A 15,809-nucleotide genomic window follows, 5' to 3' on the forward strand; every position below is an offset into this window, starting at 1 on the left:
ATTCGCATCTTCCAAAAGAGAGATGCCTTTTATAAAAAGAGTTGCTGCTGGCTTACGCCATTGAGCTCCATTGCGGTTTATTCGGGCCCGCCACGTCTCCTTTGAATCCGGAGTTTCCTTTCCTTTTCTTTTCATTTTCTTTTTTCTTTATTTTTTTTTCTTTTGGTGTGAGAAGATTATAGAAGCCGTTCACTAATTTTTTCAACCTGTAATTATTATTCTCACTTTTTAATAAGGAATTTCGAATGATTCCCACATGTTGAAGGTCCGCACTTATAATTACTACTACAAATAAATGTTAAGAATAATATAAAATAATCATAAGACGATTATATTCTAACTATTTATTGGGTTTATCAGAAAAAAAAAAAGATGGCCGAATAACAATCAAGTATCCAATAATATCCATGATGTTTCTGGAGACGTTCCTATGGTCGATTCAATCAGTGGCAGCAAATGTTATGGGCTTTCGGGTCGAGACCATCTATGGTGGTACAAGTACAAGTCGCATGGCTGATAAATCCGGCACTGGTTTTCAAAACAATAAAGGCCATATGGCATATGGTTCCATTTTTTTAGGGATGATTCAATAGACTTCACCGCCGAGCTCAGTACCACGAGCTTGTAACCCTAGTGGAGGCAACAAGGTGATAGGACGTGGGCTTGGATCCTCTGGATCAATCCTACTGTGGCTCTTTCCTAGCCCGCCTGTTCCAAGTCGGGAATTGGTTCACGTGGTTAGAGCAATGGCTCGAGGGCAAAGGGTCAGACCTTGTGTGTAATAGAGTAGAGCGCTCGAGGGGGGAAAACCTCCCTCTAGCTACAATGGAAGGACAACGGGTCGTTGTTGCTTAGGCCCGCCATGGCCAATGGGCCAAGTCCTATTGAACCAACAAGGTCACATCCTACAAATTTTGAAAGTGTGGGGTGACTAGCCAAGGTAGCAATTCCTCCTCCTATACAAACTCAGTTAGAACCTAAAACGGGGGATTACATATTAATTGGTTATAATCAATATAGCGGCACATACATATTTTTTGTTAACAAATATGAAAATGTGGAAATCCATGCCAATGGCACAACATAAAGGATTCATGGTCAAAGGACAATAACACAAAGCGTGTAAATTTGTCAAATCATTGTATAGATTTAAACAAGCTCCTAAACAATGGCATGAAGTGTTTGACCATGCAATGATCCAAAATAGGTATGGAATCAATGAGTGTAACAAATGTGTGTACACTAAATCCACGTCAAATGGATGTGTACTTATTTATTTATATATCGATAACTTGCTGATTCTTGGATATAACATTGAGATTATCAAAAACACAAAAAAAAAAATTTAAGAAAAACTTCGATATGAAAGACTTAGGTGTTGCAAATGTTATACTTGGCATCAACATTCTAAAGAGTTTTGATGGTTTACGTTTAGCATGTTCTTGTTACATTGAAAAGGTAATTGAGAGGTTTAAAGGGTATAGATATGAATAATCATTTTTCTTCCACGCCTAATTTAAAGAAAGAATACTAGAAAGAGAATTAAGCAGCTGGAGTACTCTTAAGTAATCGGCAGCATCATGTATATCATGAACTGCACTACATTGGATATTGCGTACTCAGTAGAAAAACTGAGAAGATATATAAATAATCCTGGTCATAGGCATTTGAATACTCTGTTGTGGGTGTTAGGTTATCTTAAAAGAACCAAAGACTATATTCTGTAATCTGGCAAATATCTAGCTATTTTGGAAGGCTATAGTGATGCCAACTGGATTATGACAAGTCAAAATCGACTAGCGATTATGTGTTCACGCTAGGAGGTGCCGCAGTATCATGGAAATCCTCAAAGCAAACTTTGATGCTCCACGATAGAATCTGAGTTTATTGCTTTGGATAAAGCTACCGAAGAAATAGAGTGGTTTCGATACTTTTTAGAGGGTGTTCCGTTGTGGTCAAAATCTATGCCTATAGTATGCATACACTATGACAATCAATCAGTGATTGCAATAGCATAGAGTGTGATATATAACAATGAGTCTAAACACATTCATCGTCGACATAATAATGTAAGACATTTCTCTTGAATGGAATAGTTTCTTTAGACTATTTGAAATCAAAGGAAAACATTGCAAATCAGCTAATAAAAGGTTTGTTAAGAGAGCAGGGAATTGCGTATATAAAGGAATAGGGTTAAAAGCCTTAACTCAATAAAGAGGTTCCAATGTGGAAATCTAACCTAGCAATTGGAGTTCCTATTGACTAGGTTTGATACGACAATGCAAATTTTAAAAACTCTAGTGTAAGCGTTGTTTCCTATTCTTATGATGCAACATGGTACGTCATGCATTTAAGGATTGCTATAGCTTAGAATTCGTCATCCTAGCAAGGAATGTTATGATTCATTTGGTAGGATTGCATCTATATGTGTGATATAGGCCAACTCTATGAAGATCTTTAAAGGCTAGATTTTCTAAAACATAAATAAATCTCGAGAGGTTTAGGGCCGAAAAAATGAACATAACCAAGAACCAATCTTAAATTGGAGACTCTGTGTGAGGTCTATTGTCAAGGATTACACAAGCGATTCAAGGCTTCGTCCATTGATAAGTTAAGTAAGTTCGATAAATTTTCACTAAAGAAGGTTTAAAGCGAAAGCTACCCATATTGATGTAGTGTACTTCCCCGGGAACACTTACAATTCTTCGAATCAAACTTTTTTTGTTGATTCATTAATGTGGGGATTGTTGTAATTATGGTGGCTTAATCGCTCAACATGTCTCTTTTAGATCATTTCATGTAGCAATTTCTTTGTCTTTAATAGACATGAACATGGGCAAAAGTACATTATAAGTGCCATAACTTATGTACGGCGATCACTTTGGTGCCATAACTTTTTTTCAGATCACTTTGGTGCCAAGTCGGAGGAAAAGAGATCACTTTAGTGTCAATTTGGCCGGAAATCCGACGTGGCATTTTTTTATTAATTTTTGACGCCGATGTAGCTCGCCGGAGGCTGAGTCAGCGTGTACAGTCAGCATTTTTTATTTTAAATAATTTTTCCAGCGTGTACAGTCAGCATTTTTAATTTAAATATTTTTTTTCCTTTTTTTTTTTCCTCTTCTTTCCTTTTTCTTTTTTTTTCTTTTTTTTCTTTTCTCCCCTCGCCGGCCGGCCACCGACGAAGCCCGGGAAGGGCTGGGTGAGGACGGCCTTGCCCATGGCCGGCGAAGGGCGGCCTCGCCGGCCCAGGCGAGGGCTGCCCTCGCCAGATCTGGCGAGGGCGACCCTCGCTGGCGTCGGGCGAGGGAAGCCCTCGCCTGAGCGGCGAGGGTCGCCCACGCCCGACTCGGGCGAGGGCGACCTCGCCCGCCCTGTGCGAGGGCTTCCTCGCCCGACGCCGGCGAGGGTCGCCTCGCCGGTCCCCGCCCGACGCCGGCGAGGGTCGCCTCGCCAGATCCGGCGAGGGCGACCCTCGCCGGCTGCCGGCGACCTCGCGGCGTCGGGCGAGTGAAGCCCTCGCCTGGGCGGGCGAGGGTCGCCCTCGCCGGAGTCGGGCGTGGGCAACCCTCGCCCGACGTCGGCAAGGGTCGCCCTCACCGGATCCGGCGAGGGCGACCTCGCCGGGCGTCGGGCGAGGGAAGCCCTCGCCCGAGTCGAGCGTGGCGACCCTCGCCCGTCAGGCGAGGGCTTCCCTCGCCCGACGCCGACGAGGGTCGCCCTCGCCGGCCATGGGCAAGGCCGCCCTCGCCCAGCACTTCCCGGGCTTCGCCGGTGGCCGGCCGGCCACCGGCAACCGGCCGGCGAGGGGAGAAAAGAAAAAAAAGAAAGGAAAAGAAAAAGGAAAGAAGAGAAAAAAAAAAGAAAAAAAATATTTAAAATTAAAAATGCTGACTGTACACGCTGAAAAAATTTATTTAAAATAAAAAATGCTGACTGTACATGCTGACTCAGCCTCCGACGAGCCACGTCGATATAAAAAATGAATAAAAAAATGCCACGTCGAATTTCCGGCCAAATTGGCACTAAAGTGGTCTATTTTCCTCCGACTTGGCACCAAAGTGATCCAAAAAAAAGTTATGACACCAAAGTGATCGCCGTACACAAATTATGGCACTTCTTGTGTACTTTTGCCCATGAACATGTGTCTTTAATAGACACGAACATGTCACTTCACATCATTTCCTGCAGTAGTTTTCTTCGTCTTTAATAGACATGAATATGTCTTTTCATATCATGTCCTTTCAATCTCTATAAATTGTAATCAACTATCTTTATTTAAAGAAGTAGAGAACAAAACACAACGTTTTCAATGTTCTCTTTGGTTAAATTTCTAAGTGTGCCGGTTTGAGTAAAGGTTCGATTGAGTCCTATTTGCATGATGCTAGTCCAAACAGGTTCGATGTGTTATATCTTGAGAGACAGTTTCGTAAATCTACTAAGCACCGTTAGCAGGAATTAACCGCCTTAAGGAGATTCGGTAATCTGTACCTCACCTCCTATTTAATTCTGTTACAATTTTACTTTGTTTTTATTAAATTTGTTATCGCTTTTTTGGAGTTATTATTTCAGTTTAATTTTATTAGTTACAACAAACAATTTTGTATTACGTTTGGTACAACAATAAATTCGAAAACTGAACCTCGTGAAAAGTTGTCAATCTTAATCATTTAGGGTGTGTTATATTTTCCTTTTTCGAATTAGAGAGAATTCATTTTCCTAATTTTAAGCATACCTATTTTCTTTGACAGTAAATGGTTTTCCATTAACCAATCATTTTCAACAAACCTAATGCGTGAAGGTCTAGTAAATTATTCGCAGAAAATTCATTCACTCAAACAAACATACCCCGGTCCGTGCGTTTCAAGGAAAATGAATAATTTGAGAAATATTTTCCTAAAAATAATCACTCGTTCGATTACAAAAATGAATGAATGAAAAATATTTCATCGTTTACGAAAATGTTTGGATATAAATTATTGTCGATAACATCAATTAATTATTTCAAACGATACAAATGACCATTTTCAGGAAAATATATCCAAATTATTCATTTTCTGCGATATAAATGAAGCCAGTTCGTATCTGTTTACGCTTAGTCAACCACAAAAGGTACTTTTTTTATTTGACTTCTCCATCAAATTTCAAATAATTATGTATGTAAACTTACGTGTAAATGTTCTAGTATTGCGAGAATTTATGAAGGTTCGAAAAAGTGTTTGAGCCGTAAGATTTAACTTAAACGATACATAAAAAGTAAAAGCAATCCGGGCAGATCATCCCATTTTCGAGCGTACGTGTAACTTGGTCACCTTTGAGCTTTTTGAGCAAAGCATTGTGTGCTACATTCAATTAGGGTCGTACTTCGACTGCATCTGGACTTTAAGACTGTAAAACCAACTAACCCAACGACTAACCATCTTCGGTCTCATTGATATAAAAAGGTCGATGTCGACAATCGTATGGGTCATAAAGTTGTCGAGTGCATACGAGATTGCGCTGCAAAATTGACGGTTTTGGAATTACATTACTAACGTGTACAAAGTTCTGGTCAATCTATTCAACAAGGAATAAAGTAAGAGTCTGCAAAATTCCACAAGCCCGTGACTCAAATCTTCGACAAGTACTGGTGTTGAATGCTTTAGGGTTAATACCACAAAAAAACCTCAAATTAGTATATCCTAAACTAATTTTTGTGTCACAAAAACTCTCGAATTGGTATACCCACATCACATTTGCCACAAACTAATTTTTATGTCACCAAAAATCCTAAAGTGATATATATGTGCCGCATTTACCCCCAAACCGATGCACCTATTCTACACAAATCTCAGATTTACCAATATTTGGGGTAAATATGGTATGGGGTGCTCTAGTTTGGGGTAAGTGCGGCGCGGATGTACTAATTTGGGATTTCTTGTAACTAAAAAATTAGTTTGGGTTAAACGTAGTACATGTGTACTAGTTTATGAGTTTTTTGTGACACAAAAATTAGTTTGGAATAAATGTGGCACATGTGTATCAGTTTAAGGTTTTTTATGGTATTAGCCCTAAACTTTCATTAGATTAGCTAAATGATAGATTACTTGGCTATTAACCAACCAAAAAGTTCAATTAATGCTCGAATTTATCGATGTCAATTTGATTAACAAAAAAGACAATCTCCAATTTTGTGGGACAAAAGCTATATAGTATTGGTTATTGAGACCTATTGGTGTCAAATCGAAGATACTACCAACTTTTTTTTGTTATATCATCACCAATTTAAATCACAACAATCAGTTTATATTTTTATTTCTGAAAGAAAAAAATCAAAATTTTCTTTTGACTAACACATATTTATGCATTAATAATGGTACCAACTTAATTTAACATTTACATAGGAGGCGGGGAAAAATAGGGAATTAGATTTTGGGTCCCTGTCCTTAGGTAAAATTCTTCTTTACCATCATGGAGTTAGAACTGAGTAGGATATGAAGACTAGAAAAGCATCGTAACACAAATAACTGAAAAACAAGGATCATGAAGTAGGATATGATCGCGCCCTTGTCATTAGGTGCAGAAATGTTAGTTCATATCGTCACGCGATAGACGAGCACAACCGATATTCACACTTACATAAGCAGCAGTATTATAAGAGTTCGGCATGCTCTCTCAAGATAATTACAGTTCATTGAGAGTGATTGGTTGATCAAGGAGAGCTTTAACAGCACTAGTCTTCTCATCTGAAGTGAAGCCATCATCATCCATGTAGAAGAAGTGCAACACGGTGCTCATTTTCCAAAATAAGTCCTTGCAAGCTCTTGGAACCATGCTATCCTTTTCTTGCAAAACCAGCTTTAAGAGCTCCCTCCTCTTGCTGATGATGATACTGGCGATACTCTCCGTGGCCTCTCCTTCGCTGGTGCTGCTCCCATCAAGCATCTGCAATGTCACGGCGTTCAACTTCCCTTCCTTGGATTCCCTCTGCAAAGCAACGACGACAAAACCTAAGAGAATATCGAGAGCTACTGATTTAATCAAGAGGCTGGTAAGTCCTCTATCTAGTTCCTTCTAAGAAATAGAGCTCGGACCTTGAAACCATGCATATCATTCAGAAGGCGCCCACAAGTGCTCATCAGCCTGAATAAGTTGTGGTACTCAAGGCTTTCGACCTGCTTCTCCGAAAGTTTAGGACCAACAAGGTAGAGAGCCGGGAGAACAATAGGTCCCAAAGCAAATGAGACGAATCCATTTGCCATGTATTCATCCATTGTCGGCACTGCCTTCTTTCTTGTCCACTCGGCCTCAATCAACATAGAGTCGAGCAATTCTAACCACTGCAGAGAAAAATCCTAGGGTGAACATATCCAGAAAAGGGTGCTTACTGGGAAACAAAAAGAACATAAAAGGATAATGAAGTTGTCGTCCGTAATGTCACCTGACATTAAATTATAATTGCACTTTCCATATGCAACTCTTAATTAAGCAGAAATTCGAGGAAAAACATCATACATCTTAGAATAAACACGATAAAGTAGAGATGATCAGTAAGTCCACTCACAATTTGAGCCACATGACCCGTCACGTTTCTTCCTTGCCATGTTACTGCTTTGTCTCCAATCTCAGAAATAGTAGAATGAAGTGCTGAAAATATGATTTGAACTTGCTCAGAACAGCAGTCAGCACTGAAGTTTACATTCCACCTGAATTAATCCATCTCCATGCAGTTAGTCAAGTTGTGGCGCATGCGCACACAGAAAGAGATGGAGAGAGCCAAACTTACTTTTTAACCAACTGTATAAGATTTTCAAGCTCCTCTGCGGAGCCACCAACATCATAGAAGTCGTCAACCACTGTTGTGAGGACACCATTTTTGGCCCAAGAAATGCGAGCCTCTGCTAGTAGAGGGGTTGAAAAGGTTGCTGCAGCAGAAAAGTAACAATATGCCAGCTTCTGTCGGGCAAATTTCAGTTTGTCTAACCTTTTCTCTTTGACCCATCTGTCAGAAAGGAAATGGAACCTATAATAATACAAAAGGTGCCGATTCCCATTCTAATTTCTTAGATGCCGGAGCCCTTTAGGAGAGTTCCACTATGTTTGTTAGGGGAGGGAAGAGAAAGGATGCTACAAACACAATCGCATTTGGATGGAGGGGAAAAGAAAGAGGAGAATTAGGAGCAATCGGTCCGTTCACTTTTATGTACGTTTAAAACCCTTCGAGTCTCTCCATTGGTGGAGGGATTTGGAATGATTTGTGTATTAATAAACAACTTATTCTTCTTTCTCACTCAAACCCTTATTTTACATTTCAATACATATTGCCATAGAAGATATATGCCTTTGAAGAAAAGCCATTAGGGATTACTTGCATGATAACAGGGAATTCGACAAAGCCTGCCAAAAGCCCGGCCTGCAAATTAAGTGCCCATATAATGATTCTTCTAGTACATTCCGCAGCAAGAAGAAGAGGCACTATAAGAAATTTCACTTAAAATCCTCCAGACAGAGAAAATAAAAATGGACATTTCTTCGCAAAAGGAGATGCCTGGGCAAGAAGAAAAAGGACAGATTTTTCATCTGCGGACGCAAAGGACACTTTGCCAAAAACTGTCCTTGGGCTAAAAGGAAAGGCATGCATATGCTGCAAAAAATTGAAAAAAAAGACGGGAGTATCCCTCCAAGAAGATGATTTTGAATCAGTCTTCTCTATGGAAGATGAGCCTTTCAAAACAATCATCTGTGCCATTCAATCATTCCCGGAGACCAGTGATACTGACTGGTCCAGTGAGCCAGATCCAAATGATGGTTTGCACTTCTTTTCGTAAGATCCAGAAACCCCAAATATCCGTAGCATTTGTAGAATTTCCTGTGCTCCTAGACCATATATTCCTATTCATATCTTCCCTTATAAATATGACAAACCCATCTCAGAGGTTTCATCCAAACAACTTAATCTCTTCAAATCCTTTCCCTTCTTTTTCCTCTTAATCAGTTAAATCTTTATTTTCCTTTCTAGTCACCCCTACCAAACATAATGTTAGATTATACACATTTAAATAACATACGATTAGCAGTTATGGTGATGTCGAAAGTCTTATCAGACATGAAGCCCCAGCAAATTTAACATTTTTTTTTGAAACTGTGATCAAAATCAAGTTTTGCCATGCCAAAAAATCCCATAAAATGACTGTTTCTACATCTATCTACCATGATGGTTTCAGAAATGTACACCTTTCCAGATATTTGAGTTCTTCTTGGTATATTGCTTGACAGTTGTTGAAGTCCTTCACTGCCAGATTCAGGAAATCTTTGTTGCAAAAATTATGGGACCTAGCATAGGAGACAGGTATCATATCAATCGAGTATAAAAGATAATGGAACATTGATAAACTAAAAAAGATAAAAGCAATTAAGAGGGCAGTACCGGAGACCACATTTTAGAATTCTCGTACTGTCTATGTTGTAGAGCTCTATATTTCTCCTGTTCGCTACCTTTTCCAAGTTTGCATGGAGAGGAAATCTCAGAGCATCATCCACCTGAAATGTTTACTAATAATTGCTCCAATGGAACTAACCATAAAAAAAAGCAGCATGAAGAAAGTGACATCGGAATATAATAGTGACAACCTCAGGAGAAAAAGTACCTCTCGACTTAAATAACTCTTAAGTCTATTGGCATGCATTTCACCAGTGTGTAAACCCTTTCTAAGAAATTCACTGGTCCAAGAATTGATTTTATCCAGAATAATTTCATCATCATTGATGATCAGCTGTGAAGCCCTATACAATTCCAAGACAGAGCCAGCATCCTTCACATGTCCTTCAAGTGTATTGCAAAAATGATCCTCTTCGGCAAATTGACTCAATGCATCTACACCACATGTAAAAGCAAAATTAACGTTTCATCGATCCATAACATAAATAATTATCTAAAGTCCAGCATAGTATCATACCTGAAGAGACATCATATCCATAGGATCGCAGTATCCTAAATGCCATTGCGGTGGTGGCAATGTCCAGAAATAACTCTTCTTCGCCTTGCAGCCAGCATCTGTTTGTTGTCTAATGCCATAAGATTAAAAAGCTAATGCTTTGCTTATTTGGCAGGTATAAATTTTGAATACTAGACTGAAATTGATCCTCAGAACTAGTTGCAAATAAATCATACCAAGTGGGTTTGCACTAAAAAAGAACAGTACCTGTACGTGTCATCCAATACGTGAATTATTTCCTTTCTGAAATGATGATCAATGCCCAATCTCTCCAAATTCTCTATCATGCATAGACGAGCATATATTTCCAAAGGATAGATTGTTGGAACTGACCATAAGTAGATACATAAATGTCAATAGTTTATACAGAGTAGACAATCATTTGAAGACTTCTGCAAAGGAGTAACCTGCATCACCAAATTTCTCTAGTACTGATTCAAGGTAGTGTAGACAACTGGCATTTTGAAGGTGAGTTAGAGCAGCAGCTGTGGTCGCTGGTGAATTATATATTGACCCATTTTTCCGTTGATATTTCATAATCATTTCCCAGTCTGCTGAACTTCCCATTCCTTCCGCAACATAAGACAAGTATCTTCCACTAATCCCTGATAAACCTCTAATAAGACAAAGCAGCACATAATTTATTGATGCCTATGAATGAACTTCCTATACTTCTTTCACTATTTTATAAGTTTTGGGCATAAAATATTTCACAGGCGATACAAGAATAAGCATTGATCAACAACTATGAGAACAACTTAGGTGATGCTTTGCACATTGTTTAATTGAAAGAAAACTAAAAGGGGAAGATCGGTAATATCTTTTACCTCTTCACTTCCAAATTTCTCTTGGAAGACACATAATCTACATCTGTAGGTCTCAAGGGAATGTTTAAATTTAGGCAATCAGCCTGCTCAATCATGCCAGAAAGCAAAATATTGAATCCAATTGGTGTATGTTGCCTGTCATCAGTTACAGAAGCAGAATTTGAAGCGATATATTCAAGGCCTGCAATCATAGTGTCATCCTTACTAATTGGTATACATATGAAAAAGATAATGGGGAAGAAAAATCTAGTTTACCTTTGTTTATCTGCCTTTCACCAACTCCCCATTGCTTAAGTGCAAGGACACATGCTAAAGTCGATAACAAAGCATCCTTGATTAATAATGGATGATGATCAGGGAGACCCCAAGAACCATCGCATAATTGATTATTCATCAACCAACTCAAAGACCTAGGGAAATGGGGGCTTTGTGGAGCACAAGGCGAAGGGACCATAGCCACCCAAGCAGTGTCATATGAAGAAAGAGAGAGTTCAACCTTGTTAAACATATCACTTATTTGTTCTTTACTTCCTTCGGCCAACTGCAAGGACAAACAGACATTTTCATGCAAATCCTTGACTAGATATCGACTTAGGAAGAATATAAGCTATAAACAACAAATAGTAAGATCATCATACCGCAATGGCAACACATGATGATGATTGTTTAACCGATTTTAATCCAAAGTCCAAAGGAACTGCTCCTGGCAAAGAATTAAGATTGAATGAATTAACGAAAGAATAAACTTTGAAGGACCCCAGAAAGGGCAACTTGAATGATTTATAGTTTAGACTGTCGGCAATACTTGATAAGGGAAGTAAGCATCAGAGATCATGGAAGATGCACAGAAATAAATTCCAGAGCTTATGGAATGAGTAATGGAGATACAATACTTAAATAAGAATGCCATGCCCTCCACTGCTTGATGAAGTACTGGCTCGAAACAACAATCATGCACAGAACCAAATGAAGTGCCACGACCCTAACCCCATCAACATGAGGCCTACACACAAAAAAGTTGCATTTTCACTATTTAGCTCTGAGAAGAACCTATATTCACTTGTAGCTTCCCTGCCTAGCAACACACTTCCGAAACTTCTGTCCTCATCAATGAAAACATCTTGCTCATTATGCGTCATTATGTAGATAGTTTATTTTAAAATCTGTTGGAAAACAAGAGTCAAGGTATCACTTGGGTATCCCTCACGGGCTAGAAACTTCAAATATGATGGTAGTTATGTGTAAAAACACCTAGAATAATCTCTGTAAGAGGAAGAAGATTCCAAGATAAAGATATCCTCTGCAAGTTAGCCAGTTTATTGGCACTCCCAATCCTCCGGTCTCCCACAAAGCAGCAAGAACTAGGTTAATCTTTATGACTTCCCTTTTCCATATGCTTACTTACGTTGGTGGACACATTCTATTTATACGATCACTGAATGATGGTATTTGTCAAAACTCAAACATGATATCAGAAAGCTCATATATGAGCACATAATGAAGAGGTGGCAGAAACTTTAATGTTGCTCATATCCAGTGGAATGTGCAAGGATCAGATAAAGCTGATACACTCAAAAGCCCGATTAGCTGAGCAGCCAGAAATCTTTAATATCGTGTGTGTGTGTCTGAGAGAGAGAGAGAGAGAGAGAGAGAGAGAGAGAAACCTGACATAGGAGAAGACAACCCAAGATTATAGGAATGTGAGAGTGTCATGGTAGAACAGTATGAGAATAATCAGCAGCACCTGCATTAAGATGTAGTTTATCAGCCATTATATAGACTACATCGATTTGTTCATAAAAGTGTTTTACGTGCACGCGCACGCGCACACAAAGAGAGAGAGAGAGAGAGAGAGAGAGAGAGAGAGAGAGAGAGAGAGAGAGAGAGAGTATCAAACAGATTTAAAGACAATGAGACACAAAATGCCTTCTAAAGTTGCAAAATACGGATATAACAACTGCACGACGCACATAGTAAACAATTAGGTTTATGAAGCCAGAAAACTCTATAGGTTCAATAATTGAAGAACTAACTCGCCAGCTTTATTCGCTAGTTTCTTCTTAACTCAAACTCCAATGCAAGTTAATCTCCGCTAGGGACAAGGAAAACAAAGAGGATGCTAACAATTAGAGACAGGGAAAAAGTAGCTGACAATGACAACCTGTAATCAGGAAGCAAAAACAAGAAGACCTAAATTACCTTGTACTGGAGCCAGCCACATAGAGTGGTGATTCATAACTGAGACCGCAATGTCAAGCCACTAAACACCATGCTAAGGAGGAGATGGATGATTAACCATGCCACTCGAATGCTGCAATGTCAACTCATTAGGCCAGACCAGCAGTTACATAGTGGTAGGCAATAGAGAAGTCAAGCTGAAAGAAATATGTATTTACTATCTTGGCATAAGCAACAGAGAGCTTGATGACAAACCTTGATGTTCAAGGGGAATCTTCATTCTTCGCAGTTGGGTTCCATCTAGCGAAGCTGCCATATGCTCTTACATCCCCAGTAAACGGATCCCATATTTTCAGGGCAGTTAAAATTCGCAGACCCTTCTGGTCGTACGATGTATATATATGCCAATTTGCGCGAGGGATAAATCTCAAGCTGGAATCGCACGTGGGTGAAGCATTTCGACAAACACGTTGTCCCACGCCGTAGATTAGCAAGCCAAGTAAATAACATATATTGTATCCATACATATATCTACATATATTTCACAGAGACAGAGAGAGACAGAGAGAGAAGACAGAGACAGAACCAGTGAGATTGCTGGAATTTGCGGGAGCGCCGAGGTGAGAGCAGAGAGAGGAGGAGGAGGAGCAACAATAGAACGATCCCGCTGACTTCAAAAGTTTGGATCTTTTTTCCCATTCTCCATATCATTAATTGATGACTCATCCGGCGCAGTAAATTTCGTACTCTTTCTTTATTTGAACAGTGGATTTCATACTCTTTCATAAAGTTGGAAATTAAGTGACAAACGTTTTAGAGCTACTGATATCATTAAAGGTTCTTTTCTTTGTTTTGTTTTCCCATTAAAATATGAAATACCACCCTTTAAATTTTGAAAATTTTAAGCTTCAACGTTTCTTCGTGAAATTTGAAACCAAGGTAGTTTGAGTCCTGAAAAGTCAAAGCGCAATCGCAAAACCTCCAAATCCAATCTTCTTATTATGATTGCGAAATCTCGAAATGCCGTGATCATAACCTACGCTTGAAGAGAGGAAATTTTCTTTTGATGTTGTCCGTCGTAAAACTATCGATTGTAGTTACTAAAAGTGCTTGCGAGTATTCGGAATTTAATCATTCGAGCGATGGCTATGCATCGTAGTCAATTTCACTTTCATCAATTGCAACACCAACATTTCAAAAACCATCATCGCCGTCACCTCCACCATTGATCACGGTTAGATTAATTAACTTAGGTGTACTTAAACATCATCGAACACACTGAATGACTTTAGGCATTGAAAATTTCAACTTTCATCATTTTTTCGCCGATAATTGTTTGTAGTCAATAAGATCGTTCGAAAACAATCATGACGTTAGTGTCAAAAACATTCAATCCGTTCAATGGTTTACAGTAAAGGCATACTAAGGGCGTTTGAATACGATTCGATTCAATTCTTAAAGCATCCTTTCTAGGTGGAGCTCAGTTGCTTAAATGTCCATTCATACGGTATCGCGTCGTTCTGTAAATCACCTTCATAAGTCGATCTTTTGTATTTCCACAGCCATTTTCAATTGCCCAAACACATGCGCCCGCCTAAAGGAAAGGACTGTAAACAAATATCGACAGCAGACGACTAGGTGGTTGGCTGAAAGGCTTCTGGAGTGTATCCCAGGAAAATGTCTGGGAATCTGTCTCCCAGATGCTTGGGGCAACTCGTGCAATACTAAAATTCCGAAGATGCTGATTCAGTGAAATCGCACGCTTTCATTTTGTGCTCTTCTTGTCTTCTTCCGCTTAACCGCATGTGTTTCCTTTGACATTAAACATTGAGTTACTTGGGAGGGAGGGAGGGAGGGAGAATAAAAGATGGAATTGCACCTCATGTATGTATGTAGCGACATGTATTTACCAACAGTTACTAAACAGATCGATGCTTCGACAATTATTGCTTCTTCCCTCTTTCGTGCCCAACAGCGACAGTTACTTCTACAACCCGCGACTCAACTTTTCGACGGTTATGACAACAACCTATGTTTCTCAACATTTATGCTTATTGGCTTCCAAAATCCACGGCTCCACTACGTCGCGATCTTGTCGGTTCCATTTCTCCATACCATATCGATTTACCCAGGCGAATTGCATATGGAAATTATTGATCCCATTACTGAGGTCATTGGCTAGTACCCAGCTCATCATCATTCGTGTTAATTAGCCGTGGCCCTTTTGTCGACTAAACTGAATTTCATGGGCTTAGGGTGCATTTGGAAACTGCTTTGCCAAGAGGCTTTGGGCTCCAAAGTCCCTAGAGTAAATGCAAATATCATTAAACAATTTTTTTGGAAAGCTTAGAGAAGATGCAGTTACATTTCCAAAAGGCTTATGGCTTTCATAATTAAGGATATGTTCTCAAAAATCCTAACGTTGCTGGCGAGCAGCCGCCTCGCTTGGGCCGTGCGAACCTAGGTCGCTTCATATGGGTTCGCACAATCCAAGCGGCTGTCGCCTTGGTTCACGTGACCCAGGCGACACCGGATTTGGCTCGCCGGTAGCTAAATTTGGCCTCGTCGGCCACTGCCAACAGCTGAGTCCTTGGTCAGTTTTGAGTTTTTTTTTTTAATAAATAAAATTCCTTTACAGAGTGTGATTTTTTCAATCACTATTTAAATCAAAGTTGTTTCCTAATGCATTTTATAATTGCAATTTGCCAAACACCACTTGAATTTCAAAAAACTCATTTAAGCTAAAGGCTTTTGTATTTTCCAAGAGACTTTCCCCCAAACCGAAACAAACACACTCTTAGTAATTTTCCTTTGTATTTGTTCTTAGCAA

The 15,809-nt window shown here is 39.4% G+C and overlaps 1 protein-coding gene across 5 annotated transcripts; it reads right to left on the minus strand.

Moving 5' to 3' along the window:
• Positions 1 to 6,503: 6,503 nt before the first annotated feature.
• LOC115664161 (ent-kaurene synthase TSP4, chloroplastic) lies at positions 6,504 to 13,805 on the minus strand. Of its 5 annotated transcripts, XM_056303313.1 has the most exons (18): positions 13,566 to 13,804; positions 13,235 to 13,411; positions 13,001 to 13,112; positions 12,839 to 12,893; positions 12,466 to 12,545; positions 11,440 to 11,504; positions 11,057 to 11,342; positions 10,802 to 10,982; positions 10,382 to 10,590; positions 10,182 to 10,302; positions 9,936 to 10,033; positions 9,627 to 9,853; positions 9,407 to 9,519; positions 9,214 to 9,312; positions 7,766 to 7,981; positions 7,544 to 7,685; positions 7,074 to 7,319; positions 6,504 to 6,966 (listed from the first exon to the last, which is right to left on the minus strand). In XM_056303313.1, the coding sequence occupies exons 5-18, from the start codon at positions 12,512 to 12,514 to the stop codon at positions 6,664 to 6,666; spliced, it is 2,355 nt and encodes a 784-aa protein (XP_056159288.1). In that variant the 5' UTR covers positions 12,515 to 12,545; positions 12,839 to 12,893; positions 13,001 to 13,112; positions 13,235 to 13,411; positions 13,566 to 13,804; the 3' UTR covers positions 6,504 to 6,663. The 5 variants fall into 5 exon arrangements, with proteins under 5 accessions (XP_056159288.1, XP_056159300.1, XP_056159298.1 ...); XM_056303325.1 differs by having other exon boundaries at positions 11,440 to 11,498; positions 13,235 to 13,805; XM_056303323.1 differs by lacking the exon at positions 13,235 to 13,411.
• Between the last annotated feature and the right edge of the window lie 2,004 nt (positions 13,806 to 15,809).

This window comes from Syzygium oleosum, unplaced genomic scaffold (genome assembly GCF_021117445.2).
Source record: "Syzygium oleosum isolate NSW1041296 unplaced genomic scaffold, Sole_v2.1 Sole_v2.02, whole genome shotgun sequence".
Classification (NCBI taxonomy): Eukaryota; Viridiplantae; Streptophyta; class Magnoliopsida; order Myrtales; family Myrtaceae; genus Syzygium; species Syzygium oleosum.

Coding starts and splice junctions, on each gene's coding strand:
- LOC115664161 (XM_056303323.1), bottom strand. CDS start 12,514: ATGACACTCTCACATTCCTATAATCTTGGGTTGTCTTCTCCTATGTCA. Junction 10,591..10,801: donor AGAAATTTGGAAGTGAAGAG/GTAAAAGATATT, acceptor TTGTCTTATTAG/AGGTTTATCAGGGATTAGTG. Junction 10,034..10,181: donor GTATTGGATGACACGTACAG/GTACTGTTCTTT, acceptor GACAACAAACAG/ATGCTGGCTGCAAGGCGAAG.